General features: G+C 39.7%; 1 protein-coding gene across 4 annotated transcripts in view; it reads right to left on the reverse strand.

The window, feature by feature from the left end:
• Positions 1-19,731, reverse strand: part of LOC104933231 (calcium-dependent secretion activator 1) — a 52,957-nt gene extending 33,226 nt beyond the window's left edge. The window contains exons 1-7 of one of the 4 annotated variants that reach the window (XM_027279336.1): positions 19,699-19,731; positions 19,544-19,607; positions 19,208-19,331; positions 11,912-12,018; positions 10,573-10,581; positions 7,654-7,810; positions 3,327-3,468 (exon numbers count right to left, since the gene is read on the reverse strand). In XM_027279336.1, the coding sequence (XP_027135137.1) occupies positions 3,327-3,468; positions 7,654-7,810; positions 10,573-10,581; positions 11,912-12,018; positions 19,208-19,325 (533 nt within the window). In that variant the 5' untranslated portion in view covers positions 19,326-19,331; positions 19,544-19,607; positions 19,699-19,731. Of the gene's footprint in view, positions 1-3,326; positions 3,469-7,653; positions 7,811-10,128; positions 10,157-10,572; positions 10,582-11,911; positions 12,019-12,244; positions 14,091-15,952; positions 16,377-19,207; positions 19,332-19,543; positions 19,608-19,698 lie in introns of those variants that run through there. The other 3 variants (XM_027279335.1, XM_027279337.1, XM_027279334.1) reach the window with 3 other exon arrangements.
• Between the last annotated feature and the right edge of the window lie 4,002 nt (positions 19,732-23,733).

The following is a 23,733-nucleotide window of genomic DNA, read 5'->3' on the forward strand; positions in this document are numbered from 1 at the left end:
GAGTTTGGTTAAAGCTGAGGACCAGGACTAACTGCAGTATGGCAGCCGCTGGTAACTTATCACCACTCACAACATTATTCGGACCATTACTTCCTTCAACGGCTCTAATCTCAACCCAGTTCCAGCAGACTGAAGCATAGTGCAGGGACACATTCAGACACAAGGGGCCCCTCCTCAACCACATACCCCCAGGAAGTAGAGAAAAGCCAGGGCCGGGGTGCTACAACATCACTGGTCACTGGAGGAAAGGCTTTGGATAGGGAAAGATATGAAAAGATGCAAGTTCATAACCAGGACAGTAGCCACTGCTAAGGTCTTGTTTCTGTAGTCTTAATAGTATTTACTGAGTGTAAATACTTTCACTTCTGGTGGCTACTGAGACAGTTATCTTGTTTATTCTAAAACATTAAATTAGATCTCGAGCTGATTTAGAAAAGATCAGTGTCACACCATGTTTGTGACACTGTTTATGGACAGTTATACCATGGCAGCTGAGGAGGTAGTTGTGGAAGTGTTCAACAGACAATATATGTGGACACATCATCATCACTTTTTTTAGTATTAACAAACAGCAACAGTGAGACAGCTGCTGGAACTATGCAAATGTATTTTGTGTGAATGAAGATATCCACTCGCAGCAGAAGGACAAAGGAAATGAGTAAAGGACTTCTTAGCAAAGCACTGAGAAGCGTACACTCTTCTAGGTGTTGACTAGCAATGGAAGCAGCAGGAATTCTTAATATTTGAAGATTTGTATTCTTCAAAGTTATAAAAATGTTAGTAAGTAAGTTAATAAGTAACAAAACATGCTTTTATGAACCAAAACCTTCAAAACTTATAACATCCCATCAGTCGTAGTTTGTGTTTAATGATTAGCAATTAGCATGTTTATGTTAACATTCAGCTATACTCACAGAGCCATTAGCATGGCTGCAAACTTGTTTATATCTGTAAAACATTATTCAATCAACAATCAGGAATTCCATTATCAATATAAAACTGATTAAATATAAAACTGCATGCTACTCTCTCATTGTGTTAATGATATGTAAGACTCTGTCTCATTGTTTTGCTTTTGCATCTTTCCAGTCCATGCAAAACTACATATGTGGAAGTGAAAATATTGGGATTCAATTAAGCTGCTTGCTTCTCCATCCATCCACACACACCTCGCTGTGACGTTGGCATGAACGTGGCTTTGGGCCTGCTCTTCTTTAGTATTCATGTATGCACTCCTAAAGCTGCCTCCACAGGTCCTTTTGGATAGCCAGTTTAGTCTCCAGATTTTGGGAAGCCAAATTAAACAAGTCTACCATCTCTGCTGGCATCTTTCCTTTGCAAAGTGAATTAATTACAAAATATAAAGTGAAGGTTGAAATGCACCGCTCATCATTTTTTAACAATAAAAACTTCTTGGCTGGTATTTTTGAATGTGTAAGCACAAGATTCCAGATGAGGGAATTGGGAAGGATGTACTGCGGTGACAGCGTCACACTCTGCAGGATGCTGCAGCGTATGAAAGCGCTTTGACACCTTTGATCCCCGTCGATGGTGCAGACAACGTTTCGCTTAAGTTTTCACAGTGATATAGATGATGTGTTGAGTGTTTATTGAGAGTGCTTTTAATGATACCACTCCCATGATCACATACATATTAATAGAAAAGACTCGCTTAAATCAGACTACTTGCACATTGTTCATACTAATAAATAATGTTACTGCTTATAGCACTAAATTATTTCATTATAAATGCTGCTCTGTGGGCTTTGGATGCTTAATTTGGAACAGCCTCTTCCCCTCCGATCTTTAAAACACTAAACATCTTAAATACAAATTGTATATATCACAGTATTCCAAGTACTTATTTGGACATTTTACTTTCAGAAAGTTCGATTTATTTATTGATATTACAAAACTAACAAACTCTTCAATGTGAAAAGAGCTGCACCAGTTTCTATACTACTGTATACTGTCATGTGTATAAATCATAATAAAATGAATTATAAAAATACCACATGGTAGATCAAAACTAATCTGACCTGTTGATTTGCATACATTTTCTTGAGATAAAATATAAAAATGTTCTATGCCAAATTGCGTTATTCAGCTAATTTTCTCTGACATGCAATGGCAGTTTCCCCCACTGTCCAACAGAAGTACTGTCATTTTTTTAAATAAAAGAAAACAGGTAATCCTGCTGCTGGGCTCATATGACTTTAGATGCCACATTCATGCCAAGGACGAGTGCATGTCTCTGGATGTATAGGCAGATACACACTCTGAGTCATTAGTTGTCCTCCAGTTGGGTGGAGAAAAGCTGGGTATTTGTGGAAGGTTAACACTTGGCACTGTTAGATTTGGTACTTTAGGCATTTGGAGGTTAACACTGGGCAGAGTGCTTGTTCTACTCCTGCAGACAGAAAGAATCACAGAGACAGAAAACAGAGTCTTTACATCAAACATGAAGCATGTGAGTTCTACAAATTAACACGCTGAAGACAAAGTCTCACTTCAGTTATATATTTTGCAGTCGATCCAAAACTTTATCCCAGTTGACTGATTCTGATGCCCAAAGAAAGTCTCAAATATTATGTACACTTCATCTGTCTGTGTAGAAATATAAATGATTACACCTTTAAGTGTGGTGTTGATAAACACAAACTACAGACAATATGGCATCCCGGTGGCATAAAGCAGTATTCAGGGTTCAGTAACATTGATTGACAGTCCAGTAATCAGCATGTATCTGTATTTACTGCCAAAATATTCATACAGCAGTATTAGAGTCTATGGAGCTAAAAAATACAGTACAAAAATGGAACAGCTCTGATGAAATTAGCATATTCACTCAGGGGACCTGAACATATGGCAAATGATATGTTAATGTGTTCAGCTGTGGCAGAATTGAATACAAATACACTACAAATACAGAACAACAAAAAGACTGAGGAGAGACAGAATTAGTGTCTTACATCTGCTCTGCTTAGAGAACTGCTCTTTCACCTGCAGGAAAAACACACTGATATGTCCAAAGTATGAGTCACCTGTCAGTGCTGTAGAGTTTCTAAATTCAGCATTGAGCTGAGAGGAAATATGTGTATTTAGATGCAATAATACAAGGAGAGATCTGAGATAAGAATGACAGATTTTGCCCTCATATTTTTAGAAACAACCATATTTTATCACTGGTACAAAAACAGAAGCTTTAGAGGCGATCAAAGTTAAATCTGTGCACAGATCTGCAAAGTAAAATTGACTTCATCCTAAAGAAAATTACACTGTCATGCAGGAGGCGGAGAAGGTAAAGTGAATGGAGGCATACTTACTTAACAGGCTCCCAGGATTCCCTTTCAAAGCCTCTGTGAATGGACTGAGCGATGGAGGACTCCATCAGGTCCACATATCGCACCACCAGGGGGGCGTACAGATCCTGCAGGTGTTTGTGGAACTTCCCATTGCACAGGTTATCTGAAAGGGAAGAAATATGACATGGAAGTGACACCGAGCAGGCAGTGCTGAGTTAGATGGTAAATGGACTGTACTTATATATCTCCTTTTTAGTCTTCTGACCACTCAAAGTGCTTTTACACTACATATCTCATTCACCCATTCACACACATTCATACACTGATGGCATTAGCTGCCATGCAAGGTGCCAACTGCCAGAGATGTATAAAGTACTGGAGTAAAGGAGTGGAGTAGAAGTACAAGTGCTATATCAAAAAACTGACTTGAGTAGAAGTTGAAGTGTTCTTTAAACACCATACTTAAGTGAAAGTACTAAAGTATTCAAAATGTTTTGTACTTAAGTATTGCAAGTAGAAGTATGTAAAAAATATGCTACTCAAGTACTGAAAGTGAAAGTACAAGTAAAAGTACAAGTACAAGTACTGTTGTTTATATTATTTCAAATATTTATTAAGGCACAACTTCTAATGTTACAGTGTTACAATGTAGAGTTCTGTGATTTCCCATGGTCTGTGAATGCGTCTGAATGAATTCGAGAGCGAGGGGGCGGGGGAGCAGGTGAGAGAGCGCGCCTGGGTGAGTCAGGTGTATGACTTACGGCGCACGAGCGAGGTTAATGCCTCGTAATTCATCACGCGTCCGGCTGGACGCTACAATAGTAACGAGTAACGATTCAGCACATGAAAAAAGTATCGGAGTAAAAGTATTAAATTCATAAAAAATATGTAGTGCCGTAAAAGTAGAAGTTGGGGAAAAAAATAATACTCCAAAAAAGTACACATACTGCATTTTAGTACTTAAGTACAGTACTTAAGTAGTTCCACTTCGTTACTATACATCTCTGCCAACTGCTCATCAGTTTGAGGAGCTAACCATTCATACACATTCACACTGATGGTGCAGCCTTCAGGAGCAATTTGGGGTTCAGTACCTTGCCCAAGGTATCGCGTGGTACAGGCCCTGTGAGTAAATGACTTCAGTATGAGTTCAAGTTTACAGAACACATTGTGTGTGTTTGAGCTCTATAATGTGATGAATGCATTTCCTTATTCACTTGAACTGTTTCATTACATATTAAATCCTGCATTAAATGTCATTCATGTTCAACAGCTGGCAGTCTTCTTCCCTGTCTTTCTGGGGCACTGCTGTGTGTTACCACCATCCGTCCATTACAGGACTATTGACAGGTATATGTATAACTTGTGTCACACATGAAGGTCTGAACCTTTGTGGCTGCAGGAGCTCAGCCTGTAGGGACTTAGCTTGGGAGGTGCCACGAAACCCCTTATTGCTCGCATGTCTGTAGGTCCTGTGAGTGTATTTCAGGACTATGTGCGTAATGATAACTAACAGTGCAAACTAAATTTCCCCAAGCAGGATCGATGAAGTAAAGAGTTTCTTCTTATACAACATTCTGGACACGTGATGAACACACACTTTACTTTCTTACAGATGTCTGCATAGACAGATCATATTTAACTCATACTTTTTGTATAACTGTGAGGTCATTTTTTGTTGTTGCTCTGTTCTACACGGTGATAATGAATAATGATGAGCAGGTCTGTGTTTCTGGCTAACACCGGCTCTTCATTAGCAGGTATGACACAGCATATCCAGTTTTCAATCTTTCTAAACAAAAGGTCGAAGTCTCAGAGTATTTCTAAATCCAAGCCGTCAAACACATTTCCCCCAGTCTCCCCCGGCTCCCAACTGGTAAAAAGGCAACACTGACAAAGACCACAGGAGATAAAATGGAGGCCAGTGTGTGCTAATGTGATGCCTCACGGCTCCATGCAGTGTGTCTGCTTTTCCTCTCCCTCTCTCTCTCTTTGTTTTTCTCTCCCCCTCTGAGCATGTGTGTGTTTGTGTTTGTGTGTGTTTGGCATTGGAGTCAAGGTCGATAATACACAGTAGGTGCAATGTTTGTTGTGTTCCCTGATTGCCACTCTCCCAATTAGCCACTTGAGCGGCTGCTGTCCACTTGGATGTGTTGTGTCCAGGAGTGTGTTCGCAGGGCTCGCCATGGCCGAGCGACCACTGCTTTAGACCTCATTAACTCCACCAATGGCAGACCAACTTTGGCGCCTATCTAGTGCTAAGGCTATTTACTGCTACATAAGTGCACTGCTGTGGGGCAACAGAGCAGATGACCTTCCGTGGTAAGATGTCTCCATGATGATACGCTTTACTAAAGTGCTTGTGTTGTTACACTGTGTGAGCAGTGGGGGCTCTGCTGAGTCCAGTGTTGGTACTGAAGGTGGTTTGTTATGTGTGAAGCTCCTGCACTTCATAGTAACACTGTGGGCTGATGCTTTTTATTACAAAAAGGATGCATGGCACACTGGCCTGATGATCTTTAATGTTAATGTTTGTATTTACACAGCGTGCTTCAGCTGCTTACCACTCATGAGGACTACAACTCAGCCTGTGTATCACGTTGTATCGTGTGTTCAATGACTCAGGAGGAGCTTTATCAAGTAATAACATGATGCTGTCGTGATTATATATTTGTCACTACAAATATTCACAGAAAGCCAGCATACAAACTGAAGGTGTATTATGGGAAGTGTAGGACTAATGCTACTGTTTTGATTTCACTTCAAAGACTGCAGCCTTTATGGAAGTGCAACAAACTGAGCCTGAATCTTGTCAGGTTGACTGCCAGGTGTGATTCTCTGTATTAATTGCATTCTATCATGGTTTTAATGTCTATTTCATATTATTCTTAACAACATCAATAACACGTGTAGACATTCTGAACAGTTGTTTTTGATTCTGAAGAATTCAAATCAATTTGTAATACACAGAGACATTTGTTTGGATAATCTGCCAACACATAGTTTATAACATTTCTACTGTTTCTCTGGTTTGTAGATGTTTCATCTATACAGTCCATGTGACAGTTCATAAACATAACCTGAACACTAACCAAGTGTTTTGTGTGCTCAAATCAAGCCAGACCAGACCTTAACTACACTGGTGTAATATCAGAAAACAGTTGCTGATTCTCGTCTAATAAGCTGTTGAAATACAGGTGATCAATATAATATCTGTAGACTATCTCGGAAAGTTACAGACATTAGGAGTCTGTATTTTTATAGTCACTGTATGATTGCCATCAAGGCACAATTTCCTTCCCTCTGTTAACTGCTGCCTTGGGTAGCTACTTTCATTGGTATGCAGTTCAACTGCCATTTTCACACAATCGGCAATATGTAGCAAATGAGAAGGTGGCCAATTTGATGACACTAACAAGTGAGCATAACGACCTATTTGCTGTCATTTGCGCTCAGCTGAATGAATGGACCGAGCTCTGCCTTCTCCTTGACTCCCGACTGACAAACTGAAAGGGGGAAGCATTCCCCGCAGACAATTAGCGCCCCACAGATTGAGTGTGCATTGTGAACAGTGAAGTGTTTCCTTTACAGGACCACGGACAGCTCCACAGTGTTCCTGCAGGCGAGTGCATGCAGTTCATTAGAGAGATGACTGGCCTGCAGCAACCAGCATCTAGACCTGACTATTATCTTCAGTCAGACACTCCGTGCCCTGTTCTCTCTCTCTCTCTCTCACACACACACACACACACACACACACACACACACACACACACACACACACACACACACACACACACACACACACACACACTGTTCAGTATGTAAACCACTCCAGGCCAAAAGTAGACATCTCACACTGACAGGAATGATTTCAGGGATGTTTGAGAGATGTTTCAGGGAGATTGGAGTGCACAGGCAGCAACAACAGCTGTAAACCTTCATTATTAGCACTGAAATTTAATTAAATAATAATAATAAAATTTAATAATAATTTAAATAATTTCCTCCTGGGATTATTAAAGTATTTCTGATTCTGATTCTGAAGGGTCCTGATTTATGTGGTTGATTATGAAAACATAAACACTGATGGTAATAGAAACATTTCCTTGTTAATAAAATGGGATGTTTGATGTTTTATTTTATTAAATGATGCATATAAACTCAACTGTCCCCCATGAGCCACATTCTGCAAAGGGTTTCTGCCTCTCCAAGTTTTTATTTGCCACCATCACCAAGTCCTTGCTCAGGTTGGCTGTCTGTTGGCTGTAAATTATACTATAAAGAGTACCGCCTAGACCCCCTTCTGCTGACTGTTGGATGCGTTTTCACAGCTCCCTTTACTCACAGTCTATTCTCAGGAAGTCGTTGAGCAGCTGGAAGAGGGGGAAACTGTCCCAGCTGTCGGGTGGCTGAACTTCAAGAGCCGCGTCCATGTCAGCCGAGTAGAGACACAGGAAGGTCTCAGCATGTTCCACCATCAGGTCTGACCACCACGCGAAGGCCTTCAGATGGAGAAGACAGAGAGGGAACACAGAATACAAGGAGTGGGGGAAAAAATCAAGGGGGTTGAGAGTGAAAGAAAAGAGTCAAATTAGACAAAGAGAAGGTACTTATAAGTGCTCCTCAGTGGGCATGTCTTTAAGAATTTACAATTAACAGTCTGAATCTCATTTAGCATAAAGGCTGAAGCTGTGATGAAATTCCACTAATCTATTGCAAAGGCTCTTGACTATCTGTCTCACTTTTCACCATATGAAATCAAGTTGTTGCCTCAACGACTTCGCCGCATGATCTCCAGGGAAGGATTCTTCACAAGTCACAGCAGAAAAACAGAGCTTGGACACGGAAAATCACACACTTTTCTGTTGGCCCACAGAGGAAACAGCAGCAGCTCCTTGACAGGCATGGCAGGGAACTACTTAAACACTCACCCACAGCTCCTTAAGAGACTCAATCAGAAGAAAGGAGCTAGCGAGCTGCACTGCGCACATATCTCTCCATAAAACAGGCGCAGTGGAGTGACCGTAAGGGACTAGGCTACTCTCATGCACATCAAAAACACTTGCTTTCCTCCATGCACCCCCACTCTTGCTGGGCCTCTTAAGAGGGACCCCTGAGGATCCATGGTGTTTGCTCATTCACATCAAGCTGTCAACACTGTAATGTGAATGTACCCATGGGCTTACGTTGTGGTGGTGGGGACGGAGGTGGGGGTGTCATGAGTGGGGGGTGAGGAGGGTACATGCACTTGCCATGGGAGCTCTTAGCATTGGATAGTTGGTGTGGGATAGTTGGCAAGAAGGTACATCCAGTCAGTGCCACTCATGTAATCGTCATTTTTACATTTTAGACTTTTGCAATAGAGTTTATAGTAAAGTCACAGAAATAAGCCAAAAATAAACAGAAGTAAAACCTTTTTAAAACAAGTATGTATTTTGAAAACATGTCTAGAAAGAACTCCTCCTTCAGTATTCAGATTTAGAATTTGGACTTGTTTCATAAGTTGCATCTCCATTTATTAACCCAAACAAAGATGGCAACCAGACATGGCGCTTATCACACCCTGTGAATCTGTGCAGCTGCAAAACTGTGCAGCAAATTATGTTAACACCTGCCAAACTAAAGCTGTTGCACACAGGATTTGTACCAAAATTCTGACACAAAAATGAGAAAAATGTGTTTGGACACAGATCTCGGAGTGCTGATGTTTTGCCTTTGATGCTTCTTAATAAAAGTTCAGTCAGTCTTGGCGAGGCAATGAGAGGGTGGTGAGTTTCACCAGCTTGAGGGAAAATCAGAATTTCTTCATATGTTTTCAGGGTCACCAAGTTTTGTTTGTATATGAATGATCTTCTTCATTGTTGTTATGAGTGGCCTGTAGCTGTGGTGATGGCCTTTTTCACCACAGTCACAAGCTGTACAGACACAAGGATTTAACTACCTGCTTGTGACGATCTTGTAAATTTGTACATTTGTTTGAGTTATATTATGATCACCCAAACCATTGGGTCCTCCATATATTCAACAAAATTTTGCTAGTATGTCATTTATCTGTGTGGGGATCCAGAAATACTCAAATGTAATTATGTATTATGGGTCAAGACTATGGAAGCCTAAAGCACTTTGTTGCAAGACGCTGTGGTTGACTTTTAGGGGTGCGAATAAGGTAGCTATCGTATTCCTTTTGCCTTTTTGCTTGGAGATGCCACATATGAAACTCCCCATATGTACTTCACAATAAAGCAGGAGGAATATTTTTTATAGTGGTAAAACAGAAGAGTCTTAGACTACAAACATGTCTTTAAAAGTGCCAAACCTGCTGCAATTTTACTCTTCATTTTTGACAAAACTGTGGGTCACTTCTACAGTACAAGTCAAATGTAGTAATCAGCATGAAAGTCTTGAAGTTAAAAGTGGTGACGACATGAGAGTCACGCAACGGGGCTAGTATATAGGATGAGCTATAACCAGCATTAGAGCCACACACGCAAAAATTAATTGAAGTTAATCGCATTGAAATATGATAAACTTGACTCGTGAATGAGTTTCACTGTAAACTGACCAAAACAAAAATGGAATTGATACCATTTGCCAGGGTTGGAGTCTAACGCTGGTTAGGCTTGTTCACCATTGTGCTCATGTACTTTGAGCTGCAGCATTAATGCATTTCATCGAAATGCAAGGGGAGTAATGTTATCTATGATCACACAAAGCATGCCTCGCATTTCCTCCATTGTGTGTGCTGAAGGATCCAATGGAGAGGAATGGGTTCCTTTAAGGGAAGGAAAGGCGACACAACACCTTCCTTAAGCTTACTTACTGGACTTGGTAGAATAAATGACACATGGCTAAACACAGGAAACAGATTAGCATTTTCAGGGATGACTTGGGGATAGACTCGGAAAACGAGGTGCAGAGTTGTATATGTGAGACAAAAGGTTACATATTTAGCAATAAATCACACAACTGTGCACTTTGTTTCCTCGGAGCGTAGGTTAATGAGTTCAACAAATAAAACACATTGCCTAAGTGCTTGTTTCTGTTATTTAGCATCAAAGGCAGAACTGTTGCTAGCTTAGCAGCTAACAAGCACTGCCACAAGCACTTGATTAGCAGTGACCACAAGCTGAAAGGGATTGTGGGTCATTGTTGAGAAGGGAGACACTAATGATCCTCTGCAACAATAGCCGTATCATTAAGTGCATGCACAGGACTTAAAGGGTAGGGTAGGAGACGGGGCATATGGCACTAAGACATCACATACCTCTTTTCCCTGTTCAAACATTTGCCCGCAAAACAAATAAATCATTGAAATAAAAAGCAGAGAGGGAATAAGTCAAGTAAGTTTTGGTTAAATAAAATAATAAATGATAATAATGTGATTTACAGTAATGTTAATTGCACAGCATTCACAGTAAGAAGGCAGACAGATTGGATAGATGACAGAATCAAAGCTGATATGAGTTTCATGTTTTCTTCATAAGTTCATCGCTTTCTCTTTGTCTTCACGATTTTTGTTCTTATCGTTCAATATCTTTGCAGCTCAGTGCTTGCCAGAACAGAGAGGATGCTCTGCTGTGATATATGGATAGTGCTGATTGGCAATTTTCCACTGCTACTGCACTTTCCTACACTTTAGAGGGTGTACTTTGTGTCAGGTATGGCCAACTGTGCAGGTAAGACCAGTATGTTGATTCAAAGCAGCATGTGGTCACTGGTGATGGAATATAAATGAACACGAAACTTTGAGACCCCCAGTCAGGAGGAATACAAAATAACTTGCTCAATCTATCTTCTGAAACTAATCTTGAGCTGCCCTGTCGGTATTCTGATGCTTTAAACTGTACTGCAGACAAGGTAAACATATTGAGTGGAAAGTCTACGAATGAGATTTATGAAGTCAATCAATATCCCAAACATAGACTAAACTCTGTGACTGATGAGTCTGATTCAACTTCCTATGGCTGACATAATATTGAAATATAATTTGGTATATCTACAACCAAATAAAAGTGTAGAAAAAGTGCAGCAAGATGCTCTCATTACAAGTGCACCTCCTACAACGCCTGCAACTGGTCAACAAATGTCACAGGAAACTGTGTTTGGGTGTTATCCAGCTCAGTGGTTTAATTTACATGATCAGCTGTTGTTAGTGACATCAACAGTGATACTTCAAGGCCATAGTAAAACATGAATTCTGTAGGGAAAATAAACAAACAAGAGTTTGCTGATAGAATTCGATGCATGCTTAAATTCAAATTGGATAATTTGTTATTAGTTGCTTCCCCAACCATTGTTAAGGACTGCTTAAAATCTGGAGGTGGGAGGGTGATTTATTTGTTTATTATATCATTTTTGGGGGGCTGGTTCAACTGATTGCTGGTTTTAACTCCAGACATAAACAGTGTTTATTTTTCCCATGGTATAAGAATGATAATGCACTCAAACGATTTCTCTTTTAGCCAGCCCACCAGCACATACTGTCAAATAACTACAGGTCTGTATCTGTGTGTGTGTGTGTGTGTGTGTGTGTGTGTGTGTGTGTGTGTGTGTGTGTGTGTGTGTGTGTGTGAGCACTGATGCATGTATACCAGTACACTGACCTCAGCATGGTGTTCCTCATTCTGCTGAAGCACCTCAATCACCAGCTCGGCCAGGCGAATGGTGTCCTCCAGTTTTTTGGCAGGGGTGACTAACCGCCCTACATTCTCTGGGGCACAAAGGTCAGGGGTCAGTGTGGGCAGCCTCCAAGTCTGATCAGTATCTAATCTAAACAGTAAGTTCATACTGCATTCATGCAAACAGAAGTCTAAAAAAACATCCCTGGTCTGAGACACAAGAGTTTGTTCTGTTCTAAATGATTTAGATTATATGAACAACATGCATGTTATCCTGCCCAGTCTCAAACAGTGGAACTAAAGGATTAAATCACTCACAAATTTTGGATATAGCTGTTGCCTCAAAAGTGATCCTTAGTCCAGTCTATAGCCTCAGCCTAAACCACTGGGACAATCTCATGGTCATATTAAAAATACAAGCATGAAATATCAACTCGTTATAATTAGGGCTGGGTATCATTAATACATATGAACATCTCTCAGTGTTTGTAGCATTGAGTATAGAAAGCTGTCAATTAAGGTCAGATTTTGGCTGACTTAAATCATAATTGTGTCGAGGAGAAGTCCATGTCCAACATTAAACATGTTTTACCCAGCCCTAGTTACACTGTAATTCCAGGATTGCTACATTTTCTTAAAGCATTTTTGATATCCCCAAGAGTGCTTTCATCACGATGTTTTGTGGTATGTACAGTAGTGAATGAGTTGCATCTCTGTCACTGACAGAACAGTTATCGAGAGAAAACATGATGTGATGAAGGATGTGAACAGCATGTACATTGAACACTCATCATGCAATAATGTGGTGGTTATGCTGTTTTTATCTCCACAGTATCTGACCTAACAGTTTAATTGTTTTGGGTGGTGTAGCTTCATCTCACTCTACTTGTAAAGATAACATAAACTGCACTGAATGTAATTTTGACTTCCATACTATACTTCAGTGAAAGGACTGAATCTATACCACAGCCAGATAATGTGCTTGTCAGTGGCATAAACTAAATACGAGTTCAAACGACTGGTGGTTTTAACTTTGACTAGCTTTGTTTTTCCCATGGTATAAGAATGATAATACACTCAGAGGCTTTCTAAAATAGAATGTAGTGAATTATAAAGAGTGCCTCCACATGATCAATTATTCTGATATAACCGCACACCTTGCTTTACTGTATATTTACACTAGAATGATGAAGTTAGTAGGGTTAAATTGGATAGCCTGGGTTCTAAAAGTAAAGATGTTGGAGCATTTCCTTTATTTGGATGGCCATGAAACTTATCTTGTACTCAAAGGTTCAAGATATTTTTTTGTTAGAACAAGAGACCTCAGCTGAGGAAACATCCAATCAGCAAGCTTCATTCCTTTTCTATAGTGTCATGGGTGGGTAAAGTTAGATGCTGAGCTTTGTAGAAAATGGTGGATCTATTCAGCTCTTTATATGAGTTCAGGTTTGGATTTGGAGTTTTAATTCAGTTCATCTGCTATAGTACAGTCATGTGTTTGTCCGCAGTGATGAAGCTTTCTGAATACGCTACAAATCTTATTACACATTTCCGTGGTCTCCATATCAAAGATGTCTGAGGCTATTGTATAATCCACAACCCACACACTGGTTATAATGTGAGGTGCAGGAGAGAATAAAGCCCACTATGTAAAGCATAACCAACAAAGTACATTAGAGTTCCTCTGGGACTTCAAAGATGAACAAAAATAACATTTTCCGCTTCCTGTCTGCAACAAAACTGGCACTGTCACAACTGCTGCCTCCTGTCAGTGCCAGAATGCCATTGGACATACAGTATGTGTTGGAAGTCAGCGTATTTGAGGTCAAAGTTCAATCTTGCTTTGTCTGCAAAGCCTGACAAAAAAATCAACAAGGTGGCACTGGCAAGAAAACAGAGTTAGGTCATAGAATAGATTTTAATCGTAGGGCTCTTGTGGCTCAGTGATGTTGTGGACAACACAGCAGGGTGATGGGAGGCAGCTGCCGTGCTAACATGGCTGAGAGCTTCAGAATGGAACCTCTGTACTGGTTAACAGGGGGAATTGAATTTGAAAGTGAGAAAGTTAAATTGAAAGTGTAGTTTTCTGTTCCATAGTTATATTTTCTATAACCTTTAATTTTTTAATATCACGATAATCCATGTCCAAGAGTCCATTTCCCCAGATAAGATGGGTTTTATTCGTCATTTGCCACTTTAGACACGCTCTGACCTCCTCAAGCTTTTATTTCCTCAAGCTTGGTACTTCCGGTTACCAGCATTTGAATTTGAATATTAGCTAAATATTTAGTTTCACCTGAAACATTTAGATTCAACATTTAGATTTAGATTTAACATTTAGATCCAACATTTAGATTTAGATTTAACATTTATATTTAAATATTTGAAATATCTCTAAGTTGACAAATATTGTTGTAAAATGCGCAAAAAAGTGACTCACAAATTCACACCAGTTTTTTAAACACTGTTTGAAGCTAAATGTGACAAAACGTTGCTGTTATTTTCAGCGTGAGTCACTTTACAAACGGCACCCCATACAGGAATACAATTATAATCACAAACATATTACATTTCATGAACACTTTTTGTCACTCTGTTCTTAAAGAGAAAACAGTTTCTTTGATTTAAATGCCAACTGCATGCAAGTAGTGTTTTCTTCCATGCTTGGATGCTTGCACTCAGAAAAAGTGATTTTCACTGGTAATGTGAGAATCTTTTTGTCAATTATCAAATTGTTCATGTGGTCATGGTTAGCCAATGATTCATCAGTTCCTGTGCTTTTTATCCAGTGTGTTATTGGGTTTTTTGGATAAGATGTAATCTGCTGTTTGATCAAATTATCTTCCTCAGGTTCACCACATGTTTTAATTGAATTGGTGAACTGATCACTTTAAACAAATGTTTCATCTCCAATCATTCAGTGAAAAACACCACAGGGAGGGGGAAGGTGTGTCAAAACATTCCTGAAACATATTCTGGAAAGTTTCAGTGCCTTTGCTGAGCCATGAACAGGTATCAGGAAGGTTGTGACAGGGTCCATGGTGGTATGACTTAAAGTAGACTAGGTGTTTTCTGGTCAGGAATGCGCTAACAACAGAGGTTAGACATACAGTACAATGTCACCTGGATCCTTCAGTTTTTTTCTGAGATTTCTCCACTAAGTAAAAGTTACAATTTAAAAAAAAGAAAGCAGGTTGCAAGGATGGGGAGAAGGTGGACAGAGTTGGGAAAATGTCAGGTGGAGGGTGAAAGAGAAGAGATCATTCAATACAGGTAGTATAAGCAGAGCTGATGGAAGACAGGAGTCAGAAATAAAGATAAAGGTTAGATTGCAGCATTAACGCCATTGGACATGTATCTGCAGCCTCTGAGCTGAAGCTCCCCTTTAAGTGCATTTTATGATATAGAAGACTTTAGAAGCAGCAAGACAAAGGGCACAAAATACAAACTTTCACTTTGATCTAAAATCTAATATAGGAGAATCTGAAAAAAACATTGTGTATGTAATTGTCTAAGTATAAGTATCAGCATTTAATGGTGGTTTCACTCACAGACAGAATCATATTCACAATAGGAATGTGTGACCTTTCATTTGACAGCTCATCTAACCTGTGTCCAAGGACTGAGACTCAATAAGATGCCCTAATAACTGCAGTATGTGGGTGTCCTGTTTGGATGTACCGTGATCTTAAACACTTAAGAGGATTTACACACAAGCAAAGTAAAAATGCATTCAAGTCGCAGACAGACAAAGAACAGGTGGTCTGGGCAGGACTTAAAACAAGCTCACGGAAAGATTAGAATGTGTTTTGAGTGTCTAAGAGACAAACCAAGCCTGAAACATATCAAGAAAGTGTAACAAAAAGACTTTACAGACTAAAACAACAGATACCAACAAAACAAAGGACGTCAGGGACAACAAAATGTGAGGTCACTTGTTGTGGTTGGTGTGCATACTGGTTGTAAGAGAAAAATAAAAGGGTGCAGAGTTCAGGAGTGATGCTGGGGAATGAGGAAAGTACTCACGAATGGTTAAATCCATCACTTGAGACGCCAAGCAGAAGACAGGGTGCTCATACATCTCTCTCTTTTTCCCTACAGAGAAAGAGGGAGGATACCGAGGCATGCGAGAGGCCAAGGTCAGAGAGGACGAGTACAGAGGTTCATCGGGGTTCGACCAATATGAGTTATTCGGGGCCCATACCGGCATTTTTTGCGCTTCTGTGTAAAATCATATAATTTTCCGCCATAGAAAAATATGGATTTACCGTGAATTCAAATGTAAAATGTTCTATCAAAAGGGGCAATATGTATCATTTTCAAATTGCAACATGTATCAGAATGATGTGTGATGTATGATAGTGGCCTCCATCTCAAACAATTCTTTAGTTATTCTTTAGTGATATTAATATTGACAGAAACTGTAGCTGTGTTCTGTTTATATCTGGATATAATTAAATAAACTTCTAAAAATTATATCTCTATATATTAATATGTAAATAAAAAGCTATCTCCCATTCTCTCTTTATCTGCACCACAATTGTGACAATTGTGGTGCAGATAAAGAGAGAATTTAATGATGATCTTGTATCACTCAGAAAGATAGAAAGGTAGCTGACATTTTGCAAGTTGGCATCACTCCTGTTACTATGAGACAGGGACAAAGGCAAAAGAAAACTGTATCCATGCGTGTGTTTGTGGGGTTCAACGATTATGGGCTCTCTACTTTGGATTAACCATTCGTTCCGCCAAGCAGAGGTAAAATCTGAAATATCAGTTTTTTCCTGTAGTTCAAGAAGCACACTGGTATGAATGACGGGGAGTTTTAGGGATAATCAACAATCACAACTGAGATACTAAGGTGTATCTTCCTTAGTGTCTTCAGGGAGGTGGTGGTTTCTTTACAGACATCGTATTAAATTGACCATTCTAGGTAGTTAAGCGTTAACAACATTTTGGGAAATGTGCTTGTTTGCTGTTTTGTATTGTTTTAATGTGTGTCCCTGATCTGACCAGGACTGAACTACTGAACTGAATTTGACAGAAATCACATAACACTTTATTAACCCGTGACAACAATCTCATGTAAATATAGTCATTGTTGTTAATGATGAGGTTACAGTGGACAGGTAGCATGTTTTTTCACTTTCAACTGAATTTTGTTCTAAGCTAAACTAAACACATCTAGCCAATATTTTATCTCATTCTGTCTAAGACAGCAAATAAGCATATTTTTCAAATGAGTCACAGATACTATAGGCTAAAGGGATAGTTTGGGTTTTTTTAAGTGTAGTTGTATGATGTACTTATATGTAGTCAATGTGTTACCTGCAGAAGGTCCACTTTACTTTCCCATCAGATCTCTATTGTAATATGCTGTGTGTAGCACAGTTGAGAGAAGCACAAAGGGAAAGGGCTGTCTGACGGCAAACTAAAGCGGTAAGAGCATGCTCACTATTTCACTATTTATGTGATGATGTCCACAGCAGTGCACTGCGCTACCTCCATGTCTGAAATTCTGTCTGCTTCTTTAAAATGGTGATGCACTGACCTCCCTCTACTGTAGGTAATGCACAGACTGTGGACAAGAACCTCAGGCAAATCTACTACTTTAAAAAACCTGAACTATCCCTTTAAATAAATGAAATTTAAAGAGATATCACAAACAAAAATAAATTCAAATCTGCTCCAAAGTTTTCTGACTCAGTTTTGGATAAGACGTTTTTTTGTTAATTATCTGTGATGCCTACTAAAGAAAGCCTGGACCATGCAACAGGGGAAAAAAACACTGATCTGCCACAAGGGGCAGTCCCACTATGTCTTGTTTATTGGCCTTTGTGCTTTTGAACAGTAGCTAATGAGAAGCAGCAAAAGCCAATAGTCAAGCAAAAGAGAGGAGTGAGCATGGCAATCATCAGAGAGCAAGGAAGAGGAGGGCAGAAAGAGGGAAAAGAAGGAGCATCACTTCAGCTACAAGGCAGGCCAAAGTGGCAGACAGAGGTAGTAGGATTCAGCTGGAAAAGAAGCTAAGGCATGGTGGACGAAGTCAGCATAAACACTGAATTGAATGCATTTTTACTTACTGTACAGTTGCTACTAAAACAGGTGTAAGATAAGGCAAAATAAACAGACTTTGGCACTTAAAACAGCCATAATGCAAATGTTCAAAGGTGGGTCAGTCATACTGGAGAAAGATGACTGCTGATTCTCATGCCCAACAAGCGGCTCAGATTGGGCCACAGAACACAACAGGTGATATCTGGCCCATTTTTGTCATTAATCTCTATAAATAGATATTTGCATATCAATGCAGAATCTGAAGGTGAGGGACAGAAAGTCTGTTTAGTCTGAGTGGTATTGATCAGTCATGTCTGAGCAGGCTTTGGTTGCAATAGTTCATTTCGAGAGCAAAAGAGGCGTAACGTATTGGCTGAAATGAAATCTAGGAATAAACTGGCTATTTCCTGCCGCCATTTAGTTGCAAAAGTTGCTAAAAGGACAGCAGAGGAAGTCTTGGCTCGGATAACCGTTATCCCTTTTCAGATTTGTGTTGGTTCTCACAGAAGCTCAGGAACATTGTCCTGGGAATGAGACTCATTAATCAGCTATCATTCTGCAGTATGACAGGGTGAACCTTTAAGTACATCAGGTAAGTGAGAGATTTTTCTGCAGCTGTGAAGAAAAATGTAGAAGTTAGACTTGAAATTTAGAATTGAAATTCATAAATGCATATTACTGTATAACTTGTTTCTAATGACTGCCATTAATAACACACATCTGCAGCAACTAGCTTTAGTTTTAACTTAAAGGAGTCATCCCAAAGCAGATCAGTTTTTCAAATAGCTTAGTGGACATTAGTGGATTAGTATTTCTAAGATGGCATTTAAAATCTCTCTCTAAACATCAGAATTTGACTGCATGTCTGAGCCCACCTGAGAATGAGTGTTCTAGACAGATGCACAGTCTGCACAACTTGTTTAAAAAAAAACTACGAATCAATGATTCAATGATTATCAGATGCTGTTTAATAATGACCTTGCTTGGTCAAATTTGAAGAACGTGGTTCTACATTTGACTGACTATCCTACAATGTTCTACACATTTTATAATGACAACCACCAGAATTACATTTTTTAAACATCTGAACCCTTGTCTGACAGGAAACTCTCAGTAACTGACTGATTCAGCAGGTTAAGGCTTGTTTTATTAACGGCTGTGTCTATGATGTTTTGGACTGCAACAGTAGTGACACAAAGGAGCAGTGATAAAGCACTAACTTACCTTCTAGTTTGGCATACTCTGACAGGCGTTGGTAGTTGACCAGAGCTGCCTGCTCCAGACACTTACGGATCACAGCTTTGACTTCTTCTTGTGGAACAGGTGTAACAATATCTTTCATCAGAACCTAAAAAGCAAAGACATTGCAGCGATATTTTCAGTGCATGGCTATCCTTATATCCCAATACAAACATTAGAACACACAGACACTAGGGGTGTGTGATAAATACATTAAATACAGGGCCAGTATTGCTGATACCGGTGTACTTCAATACAGAAAAGCTACACTTAAAAGAGAACTTGTATACATATGTAGAGAAGAAAATAAAAAGTACTTACCCTTTCAAGCAAGGACAGAGTTGCTTTCAGTGCTCCCTCTGGCCGTCCAAATGGAAAACAGTACCTGTGGAAGCAACACATTGGATTTTCATTGAAACCCTTAGTAGTCTGATTTGGCATGAGTTCATCACATGGTTTTTATGTATGGTTCCTACCTGAAGTGTGTAATCTGGTTTTCCAGAAGCACTCGTAGCCTCTCCTTGATCTCTTCAAAGCGCTCCTTCTCTTCTATGGTCACTGTGCCAATACCGTCAGGCCTGTAAGAACAGCATTTAAAGGCAATTAAAGGTTTTCCTCTCTAGGCAGTAAAGCACAAACTGACATAATAGAGCACTTGCCTAAGCGTGCTTTTCCATTGGCACTTTCAAATCTGGGACAGGTTCACTTTAAATGTTGTGATATGAACACTTTCCCTGAAGTTTGACCTGTATATAAGATCCAAAGAACACAGGATATGGGGCCACATTCTAACATAATTAGTGGCATCCATAAAATGTCTCAGATGTTTCAGTACAGAAGAATATTGATACAGTGAGAGGAATGCACAATACTGAACATCTGAAACTGCACTGAACAATAAATGTTGTGTAATGTAATGCAAGTGATTTTGGGGCCAACGGTAGACATGCTGAAAATCTTCCCGAACAGATCACTGTTCTGAAAATGAGGAAGTATTCCAAGTGAATTTGCATCAATGAGTGACTATGTATATGACAAACCAACAAGCAACGACTGGTCGAGTGTGTGGTGTGAAAGTTGGCAGGGTTTGAACATTTCTACTACCACTTTTTTCATCTGTCTGAGTGATAAAATAAAAACACAGTCTTCAGTGGTGGAGTGGATGCAGGTTATCATGGCAGGCTTTACTGACTACTGAACAGTGAGTCCAGCCAATCAATAAAGAATGGTCCCTCGTATACATAGTATCCTCTGCAATTTCTGTCGTCATCCAAATCCTCCGATCATGGATGAGGGCTAAGTTTAGATTTATGGTTGTAGCTCTGAAGCCTACTGTTCATGTACATGTAGCTGCTAAAGGTACCCCATGTCTGACAGGCGCCTCTTTAAAAGTGTACCTAAACATCAGACCACGTGGAGCTGCAAAGGCTGTGATTGTCACACTGTTGACAGCACTAACATTAAGAAAGTTAAAGAATTGATCAGTAGCGGAGTAGCCTCTTATCAGACCCTCCAGGAATTCGCAATGTTGCGATTTTCAACTTCAATGCAACTTCAGTGAATCCCCATGAATTCAGCGCGGTGTTGCAATTTTAACCAATTTCCGCAACTTCTGCGCAGTCTGCCCGGGGGATTGAACTCAGCAGGTCAGGGACAGCCGCACGGTGCGGGAGGATCCCCTCGTGGGACCTCTCCCTGGCGCTGGCTGGCCTCCGCCGGGCGCATTTCCTCCGCGGCGGTGCGGCGCGACTGGCTCTGGGTCGGCTTGGCAAGGCTCGGAGGCGAAGGTGGCTCACTGCTCCGGCCGCAAGCTTTACAGCGCCCTCCCGCCCGGACCTCAACACCGGGGGCCGTAGACTTAGTGCTCGCTGCGCCCTCTCCAGGCGCGACTGTCGAATTGCAACTTATCGCAACTTTCACTTCCTCCCGCAACAAAAATGTAAAAAGCACCGCAACTTTCACCATAATTAAAAAAAAAAACAAAAAAAAAACATGCAACATCAGTACGACGGAGTATTAGGGCCACATTTAAATTTTTTAAAAAAGTGGAATTAATTACGAGATTAAAGTCGTTATTAAATATGGCGAGAATTAATTACGAGATTAAAGTCGTTATTAAATATGGCGAGAATTAATTACGAGATTAAAGTCGTTATTAAATATGGCGGGAATTAATTACGAGATTAAAGTCGTTATTAAATATGGCGAGAATTAATTACGAGATTAAAGTCGTTATTAAATATGGCGGGAATTAATTACAGATTAAGTCGTTATTAAATATGGCGAGAATTAATTACGAGATTAAAGTCGTTATTAAATATGGCGGGAATTAATTACGAGATTAAAGTCGTTATTAAATATGGCCCTAATACTCCGTCGTAACGTATCGTAAGTATCTCCTTGTTTGTGAAACCTATGCTATAGTGGCCCTTTGTCACTATCCGTGCATGCTGGTGGTTTAAAGGGCTTGTACGCGTGCCAGTGTAGGTGTAGGTGCATGCAGGTGGTAAATGCATACACAGCCAATGTCCAAGCATTACTGATTATGTTGCAGGTTTATTAGGCTACACACAGCCACTCAAAGTACTCACTCTTCACAAAAACACACAATTCTGAGCTGCGGTGTTACACACCATGGCACGGGCAAAAACCCTATGGATTCCCCAGCGTGCGCCCTGAGCTGATTAACCCACCTACCTATATAGATCAAACAATGGCCTAAATAGATACTGCCACCTACTGGCACAAATGTGTACAACACTCATGAACACAGAAAATGACCAATCTGGCTCCTACATATGCTAAAGTACAATTCCACGAAATGCTCCACGGCCCTCATTTTAACAACTGTGCTCCTCTAAAACAACAGGATAGAATATTTACGACTTTATTCTCTAATTAATTCTCGCCATATTTATTAACGACTTTAATCTCGTTAATTATCTCGCCATATTAATAACGACTTTAATCTCGTAATTAATCTCGCCATTTATAACGACTTTAACTCGTAATTAATTCGCCCATATTTAATAACGACTTAATCTCGTAATTAATTCTCGCCATATTTAATACGACCTTATTCTCGTAATTAATTCTCGCCATATTTAATAACGACTTTAATCTCGTAATTAATTCTCGCCATATTTAATAACGACTTAATCTCGTAATTAATTCTCGCCATATTTAATAACGACCTTATTCTCGTAATTAATTCTCGCCATATTTAATAACGACTTTATTCTCGTAATTAATTCTCGCCATATTTAATAACGACATTAACTCGTAATTAATTCTTGCCATATTTAATAACGACTTTATTCTCGTAATTAATTCTCGCCCATTTAATAACGACTTTAATCTCGTAATTATTCTCGCCATATTTATAACGACATTAACCTCGTAATTAATTCTCGCCATATTTAATAACGACCTTATTCTCGTAATTAATTCTCGCCAAATTTAATAACGACTTTATTCTCGTAATTAATTCTCGCCATATTTAATAACGACTTTAATCTCGTAATTAATTCCACTTTTTTTTAAATTTAAATGTGGCCCTAATACTCCGTCGTACTGATGTTGCATGTTTTTTTTTGTTAAATAAATATTTTTTTTTTTTTAATTTAAATGTGGCCCTAATACTCCGTCGTCTGATGTTGCATGTTTCATCAGGCATTTAGGCCGCAACTATTTTTTAAAAGGCCGCGAAATCCTGGTGGGACTAAGTAATATTTTAGCATTTCAATAATTCATTGAAATATGTGTGATAATCCTTTTCTGGTTTGTTTTGAGGTAGATAGATAGATAGATAGATAGATAGATAGATAGAGATAGATAGATAGATAGATAGACAGACAGTAGACAGATAGATAGATAGATAGTAGATAATGATAGACAGACAGACAGACAGACAGACAGATAGACAGATAGACGCAGATAGATAGATAGATAGATAGATAGATAGATAGATAGATAGAGACAGATAGACAGATAGACAGATAGATAGATAGATAGTAGACAGACGACAGACAGACAGACAGACAGATAGAGATAGATAGATAGGATGATAGATAGATAGATAGATAGATAGACAGACTAGATAGATAGATAGATAGACAGATAGACAGATAGACAGACAGACAGACAGACAGACAGATAGACAGATAGATAGATAAGATCAGCTAGACAGTAGATAGATAGATAGAAGATAGATAGATAGAGAAGCTAGGACAGACAGATAGTAGATAGATAGGAAGATAGATAGATTAGATCGACAGTAGTCCTGAACTGGACAGCTAGATCGGATGAGATAAGGTTAGGCCGGACGGCTCCCCGGCCTAAGTCGGGCGGTGGAGGCATGTGGACGGGGGCGTGGTGCATCAGCCGCAGGAGAGAGGTGTGGGGAGGGCTCAGGAGAGCAGCGCCAGGTGAGTGTGATTGGCACACCGGTGCCCAACTGGCTAATCACTCTCGCCCTCTTTTGCCAACATAGTAGCGTGCTGGACCAGATG

Source organism: Larimichthys crocea, chromosome VI (genome assembly GCF_000972845.2).
Source record: "Larimichthys crocea isolate SSNF chromosome VI, L_crocea_2.0, whole genome shotgun sequence".
NCBI lineage: Eukaryota > Metazoa > Chordata > Actinopteri > Sciaenidae > Larimichthys > Larimichthys crocea.